The sequence below is a fragment of the Poecilia formosa genome, unplaced genomic scaffold (assembly GCF_000485575.1).
Source record: "Poecilia formosa unplaced genomic scaffold, Poecilia_formosa-5.1.2 Scaffold346, whole genome shotgun sequence".
NCBI classification, from domain to species: Eukaryota; Metazoa; Chordata; class Actinopteri; order Cyprinodontiformes; family Poeciliidae; genus Poecilia; species Poecilia formosa.
Window position 1 is genome coordinate 219250 of NW_006800285.1, and position 18488 is coordinate 237737.

General features: G+C 39.9%; 1 protein-coding gene and 2 long non-coding RNA genes across 4 annotated transcripts in view; 1 reads left to right on the plus strand and 2 right to left on the minus strand.

Annotated features, from left to right (window-relative positions):
* LOC107833220 (uncharacterized) overlaps positions 1–6891 on the minus strand; it is a 65716-nt gene extending 58825 nt beyond the window's left edge. For both annotated transcript variants that reach the window (XR_001658936.1, XR_001658935.1), the window contains exons 1-2: positions 6746–6891; positions 2818–3005 (exon numbers count right to left, since the gene is read on the minus strand). This is a non-coding gene — a long non-coding RNA (uncharacterized LOC107833220). The remainder of the gene's footprint in view (positions 1–2817; positions 3006–6745) is intronic.
* Positions 6892–11535: 4644 nt separating this feature from the next.
* Positions 11536–18488, plus strand: part of LOC107833222 (uncharacterized) — a 20891-nt gene continuing 13938 nt past the window's right edge. Inside the window, exon 1 of the long non-coding RNA XR_001658941.1 lies at positions 11536–13960. This is a non-coding gene — a long non-coding RNA (uncharacterized LOC107833222). The remainder of the gene's footprint in view (positions 13961–18488) is intronic.
* nptx1l (neuronal pentraxin 1 like) lies at positions 13959–17888 on the minus strand. Its single transcript, XM_007574193.2, has 5 exons — positions 17396–17888; positions 16963–17170; positions 16190–16434; positions 15601–15780; positions 13959–15181 (listed from the first exon to the last, which is right to left on the minus strand). Exons 1-5 carry the CDS (start codon positions 17840–17842, stop codon positions 14960–14962), a joined length of 1302 nt encoding a protein of 433 aa, XP_007574255.1. The 5' UTR covers positions 17843–17888; the 3' UTR covers positions 13959–14959.

Below are 18488 nucleotides of genomic sequence, written 5' to 3' on the forward strand. Positions count from 1 at the left end.
TAACATGTGCCCTTTTTTCTTTTTTGAGCACCTGCCCCTTTAGTGGTCTCTGCACAGCCCTGGATGTATGCGTTTGTGTTAAAAGTCATATTCTGTGCAGGAAGGTCACTGTACTGTAAAGCAGTTGACTATGAACTACTTATTTCCGCATTACTTCATGTCCCTGAACAGCTCATTACTCTGCAAGGTATTTCTGCATCTCCACTCCTGTCACAGAGGGACCATAATTGTGCAGAAACCAGAACTTTTGAGAATCCCACATATTATCCTTGCCAAATAACGTGAAGACTCAGGGGAACCTGAGGCCAGACTAAAGCAAAAGCCGTTCTCATTAACATTTTCTTGACAAAGTCACTTGGTTGCCCCAAATGGAGAAAAGAGACAGAGGTCACGGTGGAGGGAGAGGATAAAACTAAGTGAGTTGGAACTTATTGAAGGACACTGCCACTTTTTAAAAGTTCACAACTGTAACCAGTGGTGGATGCTGTCAACTATAGTGAGTGTTTTTTTTTTCTGGTTTATTCCCCTTTAGAGTCATGACATTGTTCATTTCTAGAGTTTAGATTTAAAGCCCAAGGCAGACCCGTTGAGTATAAGAGTAATCTCATTACCAGAACTCAATTATATTTGTGTGTAGCAGGTAGTTAGTTATGTTAGTGATATTTTTTGCTACAATTATTGACACAACATAGTTTTTTCCACTTTTACATTAAAGTAAAAACGAGGCCCAACCCCGAAGTGACCAGAAGCATCTGAGGCTTCAGCCTGTGATTGTGACAAGAAGTTAATGTTTGGGAAATTTACATCTGTGGGACTGTCATGTCTGTTGCCCATTAGTGTTGAAAGCAATCATTGTCTCAAGCGTGAAATTGTCTCACTTGGTCCGCATGGAATATTTGCAGTTACATTGATCTCTTCGGCTTAACGTCCAGTGATAATGAATACCAAGTGTCGGGTAACATGGTGACTGTCGAGATCACAGCAATTCAGAACCGTTAGACTTGTCATCACACATTAAATAGAAGTTATTTTCTCAATCAACCACGAGGCATAGTCAAAACTGATAATACAAGTGCTGATGTGGTTTGACTGAACCAGACAACATGTGTTGTTTGTAAAGTATGAAGGTGGTTTAGTGTTGCTAAGCAAAAGCACGAGCAGTTTCTGACAATGATCAGAGTGTAAAAAAACTGCTCAGTGTACTGTGAGTATTCATTTTTAGCTTCATGTATAAAATTTCTACCCTTCAGTGTCACTGATTGTCTCTGCTGCTAAATCGTTGCTCTAATGTTGCACATCTGCCATGACTGGCAGGCAGATGTAGTTTAGTATAATGTTCTGTCAGGATTTTTGTTCACATTTTGTAATTTTTTCCCCCCCTTTTGTCTTATCTATTTCACTTAGTTCTGCAGCTCAGTTTTATATCTGCTCTATCAGATCAGACAGAATTTTATACACCCTGTGTTTGCCTTTTGCTGATTCACTCAACTCAGTGTGAGTCTTCAATAAATATCAGATTTTCAACTTTCCATCTGTGTAAAATGCATTCGAAGTGAGAGGGAAAATCAGAAAACATGTATCTTCAAATCCTTTTTTACACAGTTTTCTAAACTAACAATGAATGTAGTAGTAACAGACAAATGGTTACCAAACTTTAAAAAGAACGCAATTTAAAACCATTTACAGTTTCTAAACACTGTTGCTTTGATTTGAAGTCATTTAAATGAAATCACAGGTTTCTAAAGCTCATCAAAGCAAATGCATTCTATTTTCTTCACTTGAGAAGAGACATATTCAGCTGCTTAAAAATTTTGAAATATCAGCTCTACATAATAAAATGGCTGAAAGCATAGGCAAATAAACACTCGAAAACCACTAATCCATTTAATAGGCGCTTATTCTATAGCTGAGTTTACGCACTTGAATGAAAATAAATGCTAAAGATAATGTTTTTATACTAACACAATAGTGTTTTAACAGCAGTAAGAACGCCTCCTGCTTTTCTGCTTTAAGTAAAATCAGTCAAATCTTTCTACATATACAGAATTTGCTTAGAAATTTTGGAAAGGCGACCTGAAAACGTGATCTATCGTCTACCGAATCAGGCTGCCAACCGTCATCAATTATATGGTGTCAGGGTGTTTAAAGAGTCATTATGAGCTGGACATACACATGACTCATGTTATCCTGTGCTGAAGGAGCTGCAGCTCTTCAACAACCGTTTCACAAATCAACACAGACGGTGTTGAATGATCTGACACAGTTTGCAAACAACCAGGAAATGTGTTGGAGAGTCGGTGAAGGAGGCAGGAAGACAAACCCAAAGTTTGCGAGTTATGCCACACAGATGTGATCCCTGAACTGCACTGCTGTGGTGCAGACTACATATAAAAGATGGGGCAGTCGCCACTGGAGGAATGTTCTGCGGCAGGTGAGGCAGATGCTCCTGCATTATAGTCTCCCTGTCAGAGACACTATATCTGGAACATCGCATCACTTGGAGGTTTTATTCTTTCCTCTGCAGCAACTAAAAAGAGTGGGTCCTGATTTACTGCTCCTCATCCATTTCACAAAACTGTTTCCTCTCAAAAATCTGTACATTGCAATTGTCAACTAATGCGTGCGTTGTAAAATTTAACCAAGCGTATTTGGTTTTGCTCCTGTAGTCTTCCTTTACCAACAAACACATCCTCATTTGCTAAGACACAAAGAGAGGGAAAAATTCAGTCGACCCTAAATCCGCTCTCTCATGCAGGAACAAAAGCTGTGTGTTGAGGAAAACAGTTGCAGTCGTTGTTGTTGTCCAACTTCTCCTACCTTCTGGCGAGTAAATGCAGACACTGTTGTCTTTGTCTTGACAGTTTGCTTTAGAGGAAGCCTCTCACGAAGCACCCAGCTCTGCTCCCGGAGCCTCTCAGGTCATGGATTATTCATGGGATGTGGAAAGGGACGACATAGTCCCAGTGTGTAGCTCATATGCCAGCAAGCCTGACAGGACTGGCTGCCTGAGGTCAACAGAAAAAGATAAAGCAACATTTACTCGCATGGAGTTCATCATACCGAATGATTGCTGATGATTAATGGGACTGACTGTGGTAATGTTATACGTTCATGCATCATTGATGGTTTTAATGGATGGAAAGCATTAGCATAAGTACTTTTTAGGCAAGTCTCCATCTAAAGACTTAAGTTGAACGACAACAGAAAACAGAAGCATCATGACCCAATGACAGGCCAGCTTGGGGAAAAAAAAACATGTTAAGTTGCCTGTTCTGAGACAAAACAACTGTTCACTTTGTGTGGATTACATAGCAGCAGGAATTAATAATTTTTATTAAGATGGCAGGAAACTAACTTTTGCTCTCTCAGGGTGGAGGGACTTTGAAAACCTAAAACTAGTTGGAAGTACGACATATCAGTAAGCAACAATCGGTCTTTGTATTTTGTTTCTAAGCCAATAGATAACTTAACATTTTATAACGCATAAAGATAATTTCGTATGAAAGTTGGGTATACACTTGCATAAATGGGTGGTGAGGTAACTAGAGTACTGTTTATCTTTACATCATCTGCAAACTCCTAACCATTATTGAGTAACAGTTCTTAAGTAAAACAATAAAATACATATGACATCTTGAGCAGGTAGTCAGTAGCCGGTCCATCAAGGTGACTTGGAGTGTTGTTTGTGAGCACAAATTCATAAAGTCAGGTGAAAAAAAGTTTTCAACATGTCTGGTCAGAGAAAAAAAGAATGATGAATTGATTCCGACTCAATTAACACACATCAAAACTGTGTTATTTCAAGATTAATGTATTACCTAATTTAAGGATGGGTTTTTCTTTGGAGTCTAATGAAAGAACCAGACAAAAGTTTCTAAAAAAAAATTACTTTTATTTATAATAGCTGAATGCTGAATGAATACAGCTCAAGATGGAGGTTTATTCTTGCTTGATGACGGGGTGAAGAGTTATTTTCGATGAGATTTCCATAGATGAGATATAATTGCTGGGTGTGTGAGTGAACCGGCTGATAATATTGAACTTCCATTATTCACTGCCTATCCTTAGGTGGTATGAAGTTGACAGACGAAAAGGGTTTTGTGTCGATTGTGTTAGGATGTTCACGGTTTGCTCCAATGGAGGAACAGAGCAGCGGGTCACCAAAGACCTGAGATTAAGTGAGATGTTTCCATAATACAAGAAAACAGAGATTTAACGACAAGAAATAACTTGAAGGAAAACGATTACAACTGCTTCACGTCTGCCAGGCTGGCAGCTGAAGTAAGTTACCAATGGTCCTCTTAACCAGTGTGGCTTGACAAGCGGATGTAAAACAAGGGTGGAAATCAGTGCAGCATGAGCAGCTCTGCCCTCAAGGAGCACGAGGAAGGAACAGTGAAGAAACGGAAGACGGATACAAAACACAGCTTGTACTTCCATGGAGCAGTGAAGCATGTGCAGACGAGCAGCGGAGGAAAGGCATCGAGATCCTCTGGGAGTGGAAGCTGCTTCTCAAAGTCACCTTTAATGTCTTCACCAGGTTAGAAGAGAACTGACGGACTTAACCGTGTGGGCTTGAGAGGTGTCCCTCCTGTCCTGTCTGACTTTGAGTTTTGTCAAAAGTCCATAAAAGTGAAAAATTCAACAAGTTGATGCGTTCAATTTACCACAAACTTATAAGTTGGAACTTCAGGCTCAGAATAAACATCATAATAAATTTTCAGTTGCAAGTTGTCAACCAAGTGGAGTTTGCTGATTTTCATGCTGAGTGACCAGGATGACTTCAGTTAATAATGCATTTCCTGCAAACTCTGAAGCGACTTGTTGCCCGATACGGGCTGTGCAGACACATGAATGTGACTGATTTAATAAGACACAAAGAATCAATAGTTCAAATAAACTGATCATTATTGTAACTACTTTAACCTCATGGATTGCTTCTATAAGTTTTCCTAACTTTGCTAGGGATTTTCTCATTTTGTGTCTTTGTTGATATTCTTTTCCTTTTATTTCTCAGTTTCTCTTGACAGTGCATGACCTGTTTTTGAATCTGTCTCAAAGGTTTTCAGTCTGTTTTACTTCACAGACAGATTGGTCTCATTAAAGTAGAATCTTTTAACACGCTGTCATATATGACTTCATAATAATGAGTTCTTTTATCTCTTACATGGTTTCAATCCTTTATTTCACACACTGCATGATGGTGGATCATTTCTTTGTTTTTCTTTGTTCATGCGATGAAACTGTGTCTTGGTTTTCTTTGGTTGAATCTAACTTCTAGTCATAGTCCAGTCTGGCCATTCAACTTCCCTTTTTGAATTGATTTCAGTAGCCATGCTGCTTGGACTTGACCATCATCAAAGTTTTTCTCCTTTTTAATTTTCCTAAGCTGGCGGCATGCAGTGTTCTTGTTTTTCCAAGCAAAAACTGCTTGGGGTTTGCAACTCTGCATATTTTTGAATAAAAGAACAATTTTTTTGTCAAAATATTAGACACTATTTATTGGAGTTTATTCAGTTTTTTTGTTGTTGGATTTACATTCGCTGAGCAAAAATCTACAAACCATGGAAAAACCATGGAATACTGTCACTTTGTTTTCTTCTCTTGCTTACTTGATGATGGAGTATTAATGCCATTTTTGCCCCAAAAAAGAAAATGCACAGAGGAGAAAATATTTGCCAACTAACTAAAAAACTTGAATATTTTCTGAAGTTCAAATGTCACAAATCTGCAAAAAAGGGAAAACTTTCCATGAAACCAAACCAACTTATTCTCTGACCTTGTAAAGTCAGAATGCAGAAAATATCAGTGTCTTCTTGTACATATATGTGTAATTGATGTAGAAACTTCTGAATTTTTTGGCAAAGATTTTCTCCTCTGAAGCCACATTTTTTCTTTCTTTGATCTACCATGGCACTAATACTCCGTTGTACATTTTGTATTTTTTTTTTTTTAATGTAGTGCAGATATATATATTTTTTATTTTCATGGTAAGGAATATGATTTCTCGCCTAAAATAAAGAAACTTAAGGATATACGCAATGGGGAACTTCAGCACCAGCATACTGAACAGCACTTTCAAATAAATTGTTTCATAATTCCAATGTTATAAAAAGTTTATTACTACAGCAAGTCCTGTAAAATTATATATTTAAAAAAAAAAATGCTTCTAGCTTACCTTGCATAGCTGTAGTAAAAGTAACTTAAACTGTGGTGAGTCACTTAATATTTCACATTTTCATCTTCGAGTATATAGGAGCACAAAAAGTTTGTACACGTTCTTTCACAATGCATTTTGAAAAAAGTATGGCCTTCACTGGCTTGACATGGCTGAAAAGAATGAGACACTTTGTTTTAGATGGTATCTCCAGTGATTGTAGATGTAATACAGCTCACCTTGATGAGAAATTGCATTGGAGCTTTTCACCATTGCCGTAACATCTTCATGAACCTCTGAATGGAACTCGGAAACGCGAGGACAAAAGGTGAAGTAAACACCTGTGGAAAGTCAACGTAGCGCTGCCACAAAGGCAGAAGGGGGAGAAAGAGCTTCCTCACGTTATAATGTAAAAACTTTATTCTAATCCTTTTTATGTTTGCACAAGAAAGTTAACAGATCGGCTCTTAATCAAAAATAAAAGCGTTTCATTGCGTACCGTAGCAAATAATTAATTACTTTTCAGGCGAGACCGCAGGGCTGTATTAGCAGCATGAACTGTAAGTTCAGCACTGGTTTGCATCTGACCTGGGCTACGTCTGTTGTCGCTTAATTCAGTGAGCAGACCTCCACGCCGAGCTCCACCTGAAGCGTGCTGAGGTGGATGTTGGGGGCAGGAGCGCTGTGATGTGGGTGTTTGTGTCTGACCTGATTATGGAAAACAGACTCTGGCTCCGCTCCGAGAGAGAGAGAGAGAGAGAGAGCCGAGTTTGTGCATGGCATCTCTGTGAAAAGTATCCCTGTTGTGCCAGCTTCTGTCACAGGATGCCTGTGGATAAAGACCAGCCGTGGCAGAATGCCAAGAGGGAGTGTGTGAGAGGAACAGGGATGAGAGGAGAGGAAAACATTCTGCAGCTTTCACACCGAGACAGATTTCTTCATTATTATTCATGTTGGTAAACTGGTGTTTAAAAGTCGAGCCGTGGCTGTTGCATACTTTTCTTTTCCCTCTTTCTCTTAAGGTACAGCTGGAGTGTATCAATACTGAGCTTGACGATCTACTCCATGTGACCCTGAAGGGAATGAATGTGAAAATATCCAAGTGTAACTACTTCCAAGCTTTAAGATGCTTAAGTTCAGACTTCAGATGTTAATCAAAAACTGATGCGTTGGTGTGCACCGAGAACAGTTTTAACATCGAACCCATTTTGAGACTTAATGCTCTGTTGTTATAAACACATCGTCACCATTCACATAATGATGTAGCGTTGCACAATGCATGGTTGCAAAGGCTCTTTTTGTATCAGAAAAGTGCATTTCAAAATTATTTAGTTTTAACCCTTTCATGCATAGTGGTCACTACAGTGGACAGCTGTCTAAAAGCCATTGTCATGTGCTGCTTGTAGATTTTTATGTTATAAATGCACACAGATCACTGAAGTGGACACTAAAGCATCATAAAATACACTATCAACTACTGACCATCAGTTGCAAATGCAAAAGATTATTTTTGTTAAATCCAATATGGCCGACATGGGGGGGGAGAGAACAGTGATTTCTTAATGTACTTTATCATTGTTTAGGCTTTGAGCTTAAGCATAAACAACTCGTATTTAAGAGGGAACTGAACAACTTTTAGCTGTGACAAAAAATTGATCACCAAAATATTCAGGTTCTTATTTCGCAGTGATTTTTAAATACTGAATTAATTTTTTTCTTTTGCTTTCCTTTTGATAAAAAAAAAAAAACATGTTTTCTTGTGGTATAAAAATATATATTAAAGTTTGCTTTGAATCAGAAGCCTTCGATATCTGCTGAGCATTACTTTAAGACCTCGAGTTTCCTCCAGGAGCACTCAGTGGGTCACCTGAGTGAAACCGATAGTGAGTTCAAGATCTTAAGAAGCGGTGACCTTTGAACTTTTGTCTTGAGACAATCTAGAATAATCCACCCCCCGCCCCCCTGAGATGTGATTATGTACCAACTCATCTGGCAAAGTATCGTTCCAGGTTTCACGTTTCCCCCTGGAGAAGGTGCATTTATGCGTACTTTTGAGCCGAGAACACACTGGGTAATAATGCAGATGGAAATTTCCCGTGTTGGATTGAAATCAATTATTCATCGAGGACTGCTGCTGAAGTAGCTCTGAGATTTAAGGACAGCTCTGTGTGTTTCCTCTGCACGTTGTGTTTCCTAACACTCTTGTCTGACTGGTCACTCAGACCCCTTTTATAAACGAAGAGGTTTGAGGACAAATGTTAGGTAACTCATCAGAAATTATGCTTAGAAGTAATCTTGATGACATTGAATGAAGAGGGGGGAGGGGAAAAAAAAGCAGCCTCGTATTAATGAATAAATATCGTTAGAGTTTAATTTAAATGGACAGCAGACCTTCATGCATCAAAGTTTCAGCAGTCTCAGTGATATTGCACTCAAAATAGCAATAAAGGAGCTAACAGTTTATCCAGAATGTAAAAAATATATATATATGATATTGGGTTTTCAATATGTGCAGTAAATCTCTTGGCCATGAGAAATGTTTTCCTGCAAACAACATTTATCAACAGATGGCCTACGCCATCAACGTTATACATTTTTTATTAGCTTATTTTTTTCCAGTTCAGTATCAAACGAATATTTACAATTCTTTCATCCCTACTTTCAAGGTTTGTTTTATCCGACTAATTTTTTAGCATTTCAGAGAGACATTGTTGTTCTCACTCTGGAGAAAATATAACCACCTTATGTGATTTATTCTAATTTATCAAGCACAGTGTCAGATTTTTCTTGAAACTGCAAATGGAAGAAATGTATACAAATTACACATAGCACAAGTTATGTGCTAATGAATCTTGGTGTGTGTGGACTTCTGAGTTTAAAATAAGTTGAAGTAGTTATCTCTTTCATTATCTTGGAAGAAATGATTTTAGTGGTCCAAACTGACAAAAACTGGAAGAAACAAAAATGTTAGCTTGAATTAATATCAGATTGTGAAGTAAAACTGGTGGCTTCATTTTATGAAGTGGGTGTAAATTCCTGATTTCACCTGTATTGAGACTCTTAACTGAGTTCTTTTTATTTGTCTGAAATTAAAAATAAGCTTTTGTGACAACACGCACTCCAGGTGGGTTTCTGGTGAAACAATCAGTGGATCCTGGAACAACACCTCATTCCTGCTCTCTTGGCACGGTGGAGGATCTGTGGCCTTATTGTCTTTCAAATTCCCTGGATACGTTGTTAGAATGGCTGACATTAACTACTTGGAAAAGGAAACGAGAAGAAAAAGAGAGCATGATGTGACATAAAATAAATTATTTTGTGAGGGGGAAAAAATGGTTAGAATGCAAGAATTTCTTGCATAGGTTTGATGTGAAAAACTCAAAAGACTGGATTAACAAGAGAACTTGTGCAAAAAGTAGTGGGCAAAGATTTCTCTCTGTATTTCTTCCAATCTTGTGAAATGTTAAAGTTTCTATCATTGGATTTTTCTTCCCCAACAATAGAAACATTGTTTGTATCACTGATAAATAAATAAATGTTTACTAGTGAGTCCATTAAATGTGACTGACAATGTAAGGTCTCCTTTTGCTGTCACCTGCTCTCCGTTACCCTTAAAGACGCACCGCCAGGACCTATGATCTCTTCAAGCCTATCAGGACATCAGCTTATTTACAAGAGTTCATAAACATGCCAAACATGCATAAGATTGTCTGAAAGTTCAGCTGGGTGTTGAGATTATTAAAAGAACATCAGAAAAAAGTAGATGTGTACTTCTCAGAGTTGAAAGCAACTCCAAATCATTAAAAGTGGATGACAAGCAGCAGCATTCCCGGTCCCCCGAGTCTCCCCTCTGTCTTTTATTTCATGTTGTTATCAAACATTGTTTGTTTTCCGTCTTCGTTGAAACAGCGAATTCCTGTCTGTGTTCCCTATTTGTCTTGTCATATAAAACTGAATTTAAAAATCTGCATGAATTGATGAGCATACGGTATTTTAATAATGCGGCCGCTCATCTAAAGCGATATGCTAGATACTGTAGACAAAAGTAATTGCATATTAGACCTTTTCTTCTGAAGCATGCGCAGATTCAAACCAGTTAGAGTAGGGATACCGAGGCAAGGTCAAAAAGACCGGTTATTATGAGACAAGTTCAGGTGAGTACTTTGCAAGATGGAGGGGGGGCAAGATTTGGGTCAATTAAAAGACCTTAATCCAGCAAAGGTGGTATGAAGGTCAACAAGACTAGAAAGAGGAAATTTACTTCCAGTAAAGACTAAACTGACGTATCAGGAAGCCTCCTTGCCCTTAGCGTGTATTTGTGCGTTGGTATGTCCCAACATGATGTTGTGAGGAGCTGCAGGCTATAAACAACATGAGAAGCCATCCCCAGGTGGGTTCCTGCACCTATACCTCCTCTGGTAATGTGATATCCATGAGCCGAGATGGATTTGCTGTCTGGGGAGAAAGGTTTATTGATCTGAAGATGTAGAAGAAAGGAAAACCAATTTGCGGGACATATGACCCGACTGCTGGGGAGACCTAACAACCTGTTTAGCAACAGAGGTGAGACCCTCACACGTGGGGTACGCTTGCAGAGCTGTTGACTTTTTCGCACAGAAACTTTATGGATTGTTTCCTCTCTGCGGCAGTCCTTATTAACTTATTTAATGAACCAATAGAGAAAGAAAGGGTGTGTGTGCGTGTTGTGTGTGTGTGTAAGTAGTGGGACAACTGTAAATCTGAACCGCATACCGTGTTGTAGAGTATACGACCTTGTTGACTATATATGTGATTTAAAAACTTGTTTTTTGTATGTATATACTATACAAAGTGGCTACATTTTATATTTCAAAATATTTTTTATAATCTTAATCCGTGCATCTATCCATTTTTCACCCATAACATTTTAATTAAATTGGTTTATTTCATGAGTTAAATTAAATTTATTTTTAAGATTCTGATTCAAAACAAGACATTCAACAACAACAAAAAATCAGTTTACATACATTAATTCATAGTCAATCCAATCACATATTAAGTCAGTTGCCTCCATCAACATTTCACACCAAGTATAAAAAAAAATTCACTCACGTTCGGTTCATTATGTCAACTGGTAAATGCTTTCTGCATAAGGAAATCCTCTCGTCACTTACTTTGCAGCAATCCCCAGCTTGTATGTTCATCCTGAGCGTGAGGCGGCGGAGTGGAGGCCAACTCCTCTTCCAGAACATCCGGGACGATCTGGCTCAGTGTGAGCGGCCATCTGACGTGACAAACTGTAGGTTTGAGAAGGCGGAGTAGGCCCGCAGAAACACAAGAGCACTTCCATGGGTGTACTTTCTCTGTTAATGAAAAAGTAATGAGTTCATAGCAGGAACAAGCTCCCAAGAGTAGCTGCTTTGTAATGGCTTCATCCAGCAGAGAAACAAAGCTAAACGGACACACTCTGAGCCATTAGTGGAAAAACTGAGTACATGTGATTAGTCGCAGCCAAACTGCTTGTGTTGTTTTGTGCATACGAGACGAGATTAAACCCAGGAAGACGGCGGCAAGTGCATCGTCTTATAGAAAGGCAACAGAAAGCTGTTGGCAGCAATAGCTCAGTCGATAGCTCCCTGCAGGAAGATGTCACAGCTAAACAGGAGCACCAGGCCAGATGAGACTTCTGTGAAATTTAAAGAAGAAAAGAGGGAACGAACATAAAGTTAATGGCAGCAATTACTGGGGAAAAATCCATAATTTAAGAGTTATAGGAGAAAGTAGAGCAAGGAAATGTGGTCAGTGTGTCTGTCAGTAGCCTCAGTCCTTCGCAGCATATGGAGATAGTTTAGGACAACATAAGCCGGTCTAGCTATATAAACTTTATCCAAACTGAACATTTTAAAGCTACTCTCAGTATTTGACAAGGTTCCACAGAGGAGGCGTCTGGTAATTAAGATCTGTGTCCCATTCTACTTTGTAGGAATCACCAGTAAAGCTGTGGTCTGAGAGTGAAGTGCTTTGTTCGGGACGTGTAGAACAATCACTTCTCTAAACTAACGAGGGAATTTTACATTATGTTCTGCATTTAACAGAGAGGCGATAAGGAAAGCTAGAATTGATTGTAAAGAACTGCAAGATTCCAACATTGAAGAGGCAAATCCATGGTTATATTTGATATTTACTATAACACACAACCCTGTTTTTATGTTCTGTTTATCATACCTGCTATTGTCCACAGCTGGATTTGTCATTCAATTGAAACATCATAATCAAAACCAATGTAAAAATATAAAAGCATATCTTTCTTGTCAGCAGCAACTGCGATAACGTCTTTAAGATGGTTGAGTAAGATTATTTCACTGAAGTGTAAAGCCTTATTAAAATCCTGCTACTGCATCTCAGCTGAACTTTGACTAGGCCTATCCAAAAAGTTTTTGTTCCCTTGTTCAGTTTTGTATTTTTTTTTTTTTTTATCATTCAGAGGAGGTCTCATTGGTGTGTTTTGAAATCATTGTCCTGCTGCAAAACTCAAGAGTTCTTGAGATTCATTGGTGAATTACAAATCTCAGTCTTCAGGGTTTTCTGCCAGAGATAAGACTTGGTTCCAGCAGTCATAAAATGGAAAATGATCCCAGACCATCACACTACCTCCACCGTGTGTGAATTATGTCCTTTTTTTGATGAGACGCTGTCTTAGTTTTACACCAAATGTAATAGGATGCAAACTTTTTATAAAGGTTGCTTCTGGAAAATGTTAGTGTTTCAGTGAGCAGAGGCTTTTCTCTTGGAACTGATACAACTCATGATTGTTGCTCATGTTCAGCTTCTTTCTCATCATTGAGTCTTGAACACTGACCTTGACTGAGACGGCTGAGGCCTTCTGGGCTTCCTTTGACATCTTGAATGATCACTGTTTGCAGTCTTGGAGTGATTTTGATAGGCTGGCCAGATCGGGCAAAGTTTAGCACTGATCCATGTTTTCTCCATTTGTTGATAACACAGTAGCTCTGACTGTGGTTCTCTGGAGTCTAACCTCTGTCCAGATGGATAGATTTCAATAAAACATTTTCTATACGTTTGACTTTTTAAAATGGCCTACTTTTAGGTGGTCAGACACATTCAATTTAAGTGGGTTGTTAAGTCTTAAAGTCTGAAACCCAGTTTTCTGTAAAACAGAATCTCTTTTATTTAACAAACGGAAAGGCGATTACTCTTTCACTTACGGCCAGCTTTTCCTGCCATAAATCGTCATTTGAAAACTGCATTTGTTTTTTACTCAGATTCTTTTTGGATGTAAGTTTCCTTGGAAATCTGGGTGGAATTGAGTTGCTCCCTACTCGGGATAGAAATTACGACGCCGCCTCCTGGGGCTCTCCCCTCAGAGGGTTAGTGAGGAGGAGCAGCTGAGCTGATTCCTGGCTCGACCCAAACTGGCGCTCAGTGGAGGAATTATTTCTCCCAGCTGGTTGGAAAGGATCTGGATATTATCCAGCACTGAGCTGGAAACACAGAGCGTAACTCTACTCCCATCTTTTGCCCCACTTCTTCCCTAAAGTTGGACTTTAATGGTTCGGAGAATGGAAATCAATGAGTTTGATAATAACCGTCAACATTTGCATCAGTAACAACTTTATTCTGTTCATCAGTAACAACTTTATTCTGTTCATCATTTTTGCACCAACTGTGACCCAAAAGGAGCTCTGACTTTGTCACATTTGGTCAACTCATTCGACATACCAAACATGTGCAAAAATAATTATGTATATATCCACCTGCCTATGGTTCAAGTATCACAATTTATTACAAAAACTAGATTTTTTTGTTTTGTTTTTTTTTCATCATCCGTCTGTGTCGCCATGCTTTAAGCATATAACAATACAGTATAAAAGCTCAACTTAAAGGTAAGGACAGTAAAAGCAAAGAATAGAGATGATGTTGCAGCATCGCAGAAGTTAAGACATGCTTGTTACTGTACAAAAAAAACAAAACATTTCCACTCAAATTCGAGCAACCAGGGAAAAAAATAAAAATAAAATGCAAAACGAATTGCATTTTACAGCATTCAATCTGGTCCGACTGCATTTCAAAGCGTTACAAGAAAGACTGCTTTTGAAAACGTTTTACAGGAAAATTAACACAAACACTCTGCAAATGATAATGGATATGCTGAGATGTTGTTTTTTTCCACAGCCCAAGGCACTCAGGCTCATATGTTGGCAATGATCAGAGTCGCTCTTTGCACAAAAATCACGTCAAGCGGGTGGTTTTTAGAGAAAGGAGAGTGGTCGAGAAACGCTTTTGTCTTTTTCAAAGCCTCCAAAAGCAAAACTTGCTGCTAGATGAGTCCACCTGCGTGTCCTCCACAGTGCAAATCTCTGACAGTCGAGACAGAAAAGACCGCTGGAGATTCATTTGTTTTCTTTGAATTGTGTGACATCAGTTTTCTTAAAAAAAAAACCAAAAAAAAAACCTATGCGACCTTTTCCTGCTGCACGCTTGAACTCGGCCCGCTATTTGTTCACCTTCACGCTGCGACTTCTTCCTTTCAGAAGTGCCACTGCCTACTTTTTTCCCCCAAATGAAACCACATGTGCTGACGAGCAACGCCGGATGCCAAAAGTTGACCTCTTCAGTGACCTCCTCCCACACCAGAAAATCGCGCAAGAGCCTCTCACAAATAAAGTTTTCAAAACACCTATGACAAAAAATTCCAGTTCGTCTTCACTGAAAAAGTCTCCTCCTGACCCTTCAGGCTGGCTGACTAACCACCGTGGCAAAAGTGATGTTCGCAAATGTTTTATTCTTCATTCGCGGCTCAGTTCAGTTGAGATGGCGGCAAGCTTCGAATGTCCACTTGGAGGCTCCGCCATAAATGTCCAGGCTCGTCTCCATCCACGCAAACACGTTGCCCACTTGAGCTTTGCTGCTGCAGGTTGCCAGATTGTAAATCTCCCCTTCGGAGAGCTTCCGATCCCAGATGTGGAAATTCGCCAGGTCTCCGACGAAAGCCTGTGTGGCGTCGAACCCCCCGCCATAAGTGTCCTGTGGTAAGGAGAATCCATTTTTAATGAGGCTGATCACGAGGTTGTATGAACACAAAGTGAAAGAAAATTGTGCATCATAAATGGAATTTAATTGCCTCTTGTTTTTTTTTGTTTGTTTGTTGTTGTTTTTTCACCATAATTCTGGCTTATTAGGATGTATGTGCTGCTTTCATAGTGGTAAAACTTTTGAATCCAATGAAAAATTAAGGTCACGTAATTGCATTTCAAATAAAGCCTTAAAACACATGTGACCAATGTTTACCAGATTTACATTCAACTTTAAATATAAGAGTATATGCTATTGTTTGATCAATGCTTTCAAATCAAGAAGATGACTTGAAAAATTATTTAATAATATCCAAGACGGCTGCACAGGAAGAGCAGGGAAGCATTAAATCCACACCGCTTCTTGTTTACCTGCTCTTGGCCAAGGATTAGCAATCCCTGGGGTTTGATTGGATGATACGGCGCCAGATTCTCTCCGCCTCCTCTTTTGACGCCATCCTGGTAAGCTTCCCAGACCCCGTCCCGAGTCGTCCAGGTTACGCAGATATGGTGCCACTTTCCGTCATTGATGAGAAAGGGCAGCTTTGCAACCTTCGAGGAGACGCAACACATGATATGTCAGAACCATACACTGTAAAAAAAGAAACTTTTAGAGAGAGCTTTCAGTTAATCAAGCAAATTTTTCAAAAATGTTCAAAATATGCCATCAAGTATTGGTCTAATGCTACTTGTGTGGTTTGCAGTAGAGGACAGTAAGGCTTTGCTTTCTAACAGGGGAATAAAAAGTTACAAAAATATGAAACCATTTAAGCTAGCTTAGCAACAGCGCTAAGGCTAACGTCAAACTTGCTAACCAACCTGGCTTTATAACCCTTGAGTGGCGTGTGCTTCTTAGCTGTGTGTGTCAGGTATACAATTAGCATATTTTGCTTGTGCACAAGGTGAATATCTTTGACTAAAATCAGTGAAGGTCAAGAATTTGACTTCCGTCGAGCCATACCTTGTCGTTTATCAGTATCTCCATTGGGTTGTTCCCCCATTCTATGAGGACCAGCTCATTGGCCTGACCCGGGACCGCGTAGGAGAAAGGTGTCCCCACTCCAGGCGACGCATTGGACTTCAGCCACATGCACACGGTGAGGGCGTACATCTCAGGCAAGCTCTTCTTCACTTTTGCATACATGTAGTTGGTCCTCAGAGGGAATGTGAGCTGGAACTTATCCAGGGGCCTGTTTTCTCTTTGACCTGTTGGCATCGAACACGAATTGGTGACCATTATACATGCTTCCTGTTTCTCTCTTTATTGTTTTTTTTATTATTATTTATTTAGCTTCAGTTAAACACCTATAATTTACTCAGTTTGCACACAACCTCGGGATTTGTATTGGAATTATGCGTTACACAACAAATCCACAATATTAGGGCTCCAGATTTGCTTTAATCTCGTTGCAGATAAACCCATCACTGGAGCAGTGACGTTGGTAACTGAAACATTTCTCTGCTATACGCAATTATGCATGTATGCATGTCATCGCAGGGCTCCCAAACAGATGATGCATGGTAGTATTACCATTTTTATTTTTTTTATTTTTATTTTTTTTTTTATTTAATCTGCAAAAAGTGGAGCAGGATGAGATTCTGCTCTGATGGCAAGAAATAATCATCTACAGAGTTCGTTTCGTAAACGATAGAATATAAACTAATGATTAAATCACTTTCCATCCTGAAATATTACTTGTGCATGGAAAAGATCAACCCCCTCGTCCCATATACCTTTTTCTAAATCCGTGATCCTTTGGTGTAGGGAGGTGAGCGTGGACTCCACTCTCCCACGCTGCTCGGTCTCGTTCCTGAGACCGGGCTTCCCTTCCTCGATGCTGTTCACCCGGGACAACACCTGCTTCTCCAAGTCGTCGATTTTACTTTGAAGCAGGTCCTTCAGGCTGTTGGTCTGCACCGAGTTGTTGCTCCTGCTGAATTGCTGTCAGGGAGCGAAACCTCATTAAGTTCAGTTATACAATTATTATTATTTTATTATTATTATATTATTTTAAAGTGAATGTCTAAGCGTAAACTGTACATTGTGTTTTTAAAATACGAAAAGAAATGTTTTGATTGTTGCAATGACTTATAGGTTATTTCTCTTCAAATTGAGCTTTTGCGCAGAGCTGATGCGCCGAAAACGTCTCCAGACGCATCACCCTACCTCCAGATTCTCTAATCTCTGCTTCAGCGACTGTAAAGTCTGAGAGAGCTGCGTCAAAGTCTCCGCGGGGCCTCTGGACACGTCCCCCATGGTGTTTTTGGTCCCCGCTTCTTTCCTCCTGCCCCCGGGCCGCGCGTCCCCGGGCTCCACGCCGCCGCTCTGACTCTCGCACCGGGCCAACTTTGAGGTCAGCTCCCGTATGGTCTCCTTCTGGTTGATGATCGTCTCCTTCTGCTGCAGCACGGTCTCCCGCAGCTGCATTACGGTGGTCTTCAAGTCCTCCCCAGGTACGCTGTTCTGTAGCGTGGCCGCGCATATGTCCACATCCTTGGGCACGGACGTGCATATGAACTGCGTCTGTCCGACAAAGTCCTGGGATAAACTCTCCAGAAACACACAGGAGAAAAGCAAAAGTCTCCAGGAGAAGCCGCTCCTCGTCGCCCACATCCTGCCGTAGTGTGCGCCCGCTTTTTTTTTTTTTCCTTTCTGTTTTTAGTTGACGAGCCGCAGTGAGTGTGCTCCTGTTGTGGTACTCCGCCTGTGCGAGCGCAGCCGCTTTTATACGCGACGTGCCCGGTCGGTTCTGCGCAGAGCAGCTTCACTGCATCACAACCCGGAGGGGCGGCGGGAAGCGCGCTGCCCCGTTTAGAAAGAGAGAAAGGGAAGAGAGAGGAAAAAAAAAGAGTGGCTTTGGATTCGAGGGATGAAACCCATTTTCCTTCCATAGTGCCACATGTTAAATCTTTGATCACTTAGACTGTTTGTCATTTCTTAGCTCTGTATTATTCATCTGGGGAAAAAAAACAAAACAAAACATGGATTTGTTGGAAGGGAGGAAGGCAGGGACTTGAGTGTGGCGCTTGGCCAAAAGGAGCCAGCTGTGTGCATATGTATATGTGTGTTTATAATATATATATATATATATAAAGGCAGGGACTTGAGTGTGGCGCTTGGCCAAAAGGAGCCAGCTGTGTGCATATGTATATGTGTATATATATATATATATATAAAGGCAGGGACTTGAGTGTGGCGCTTGGCCAAAAGGAGCCAGCTGTGTGCATATGTATATGTGAATATATATATATATATATAT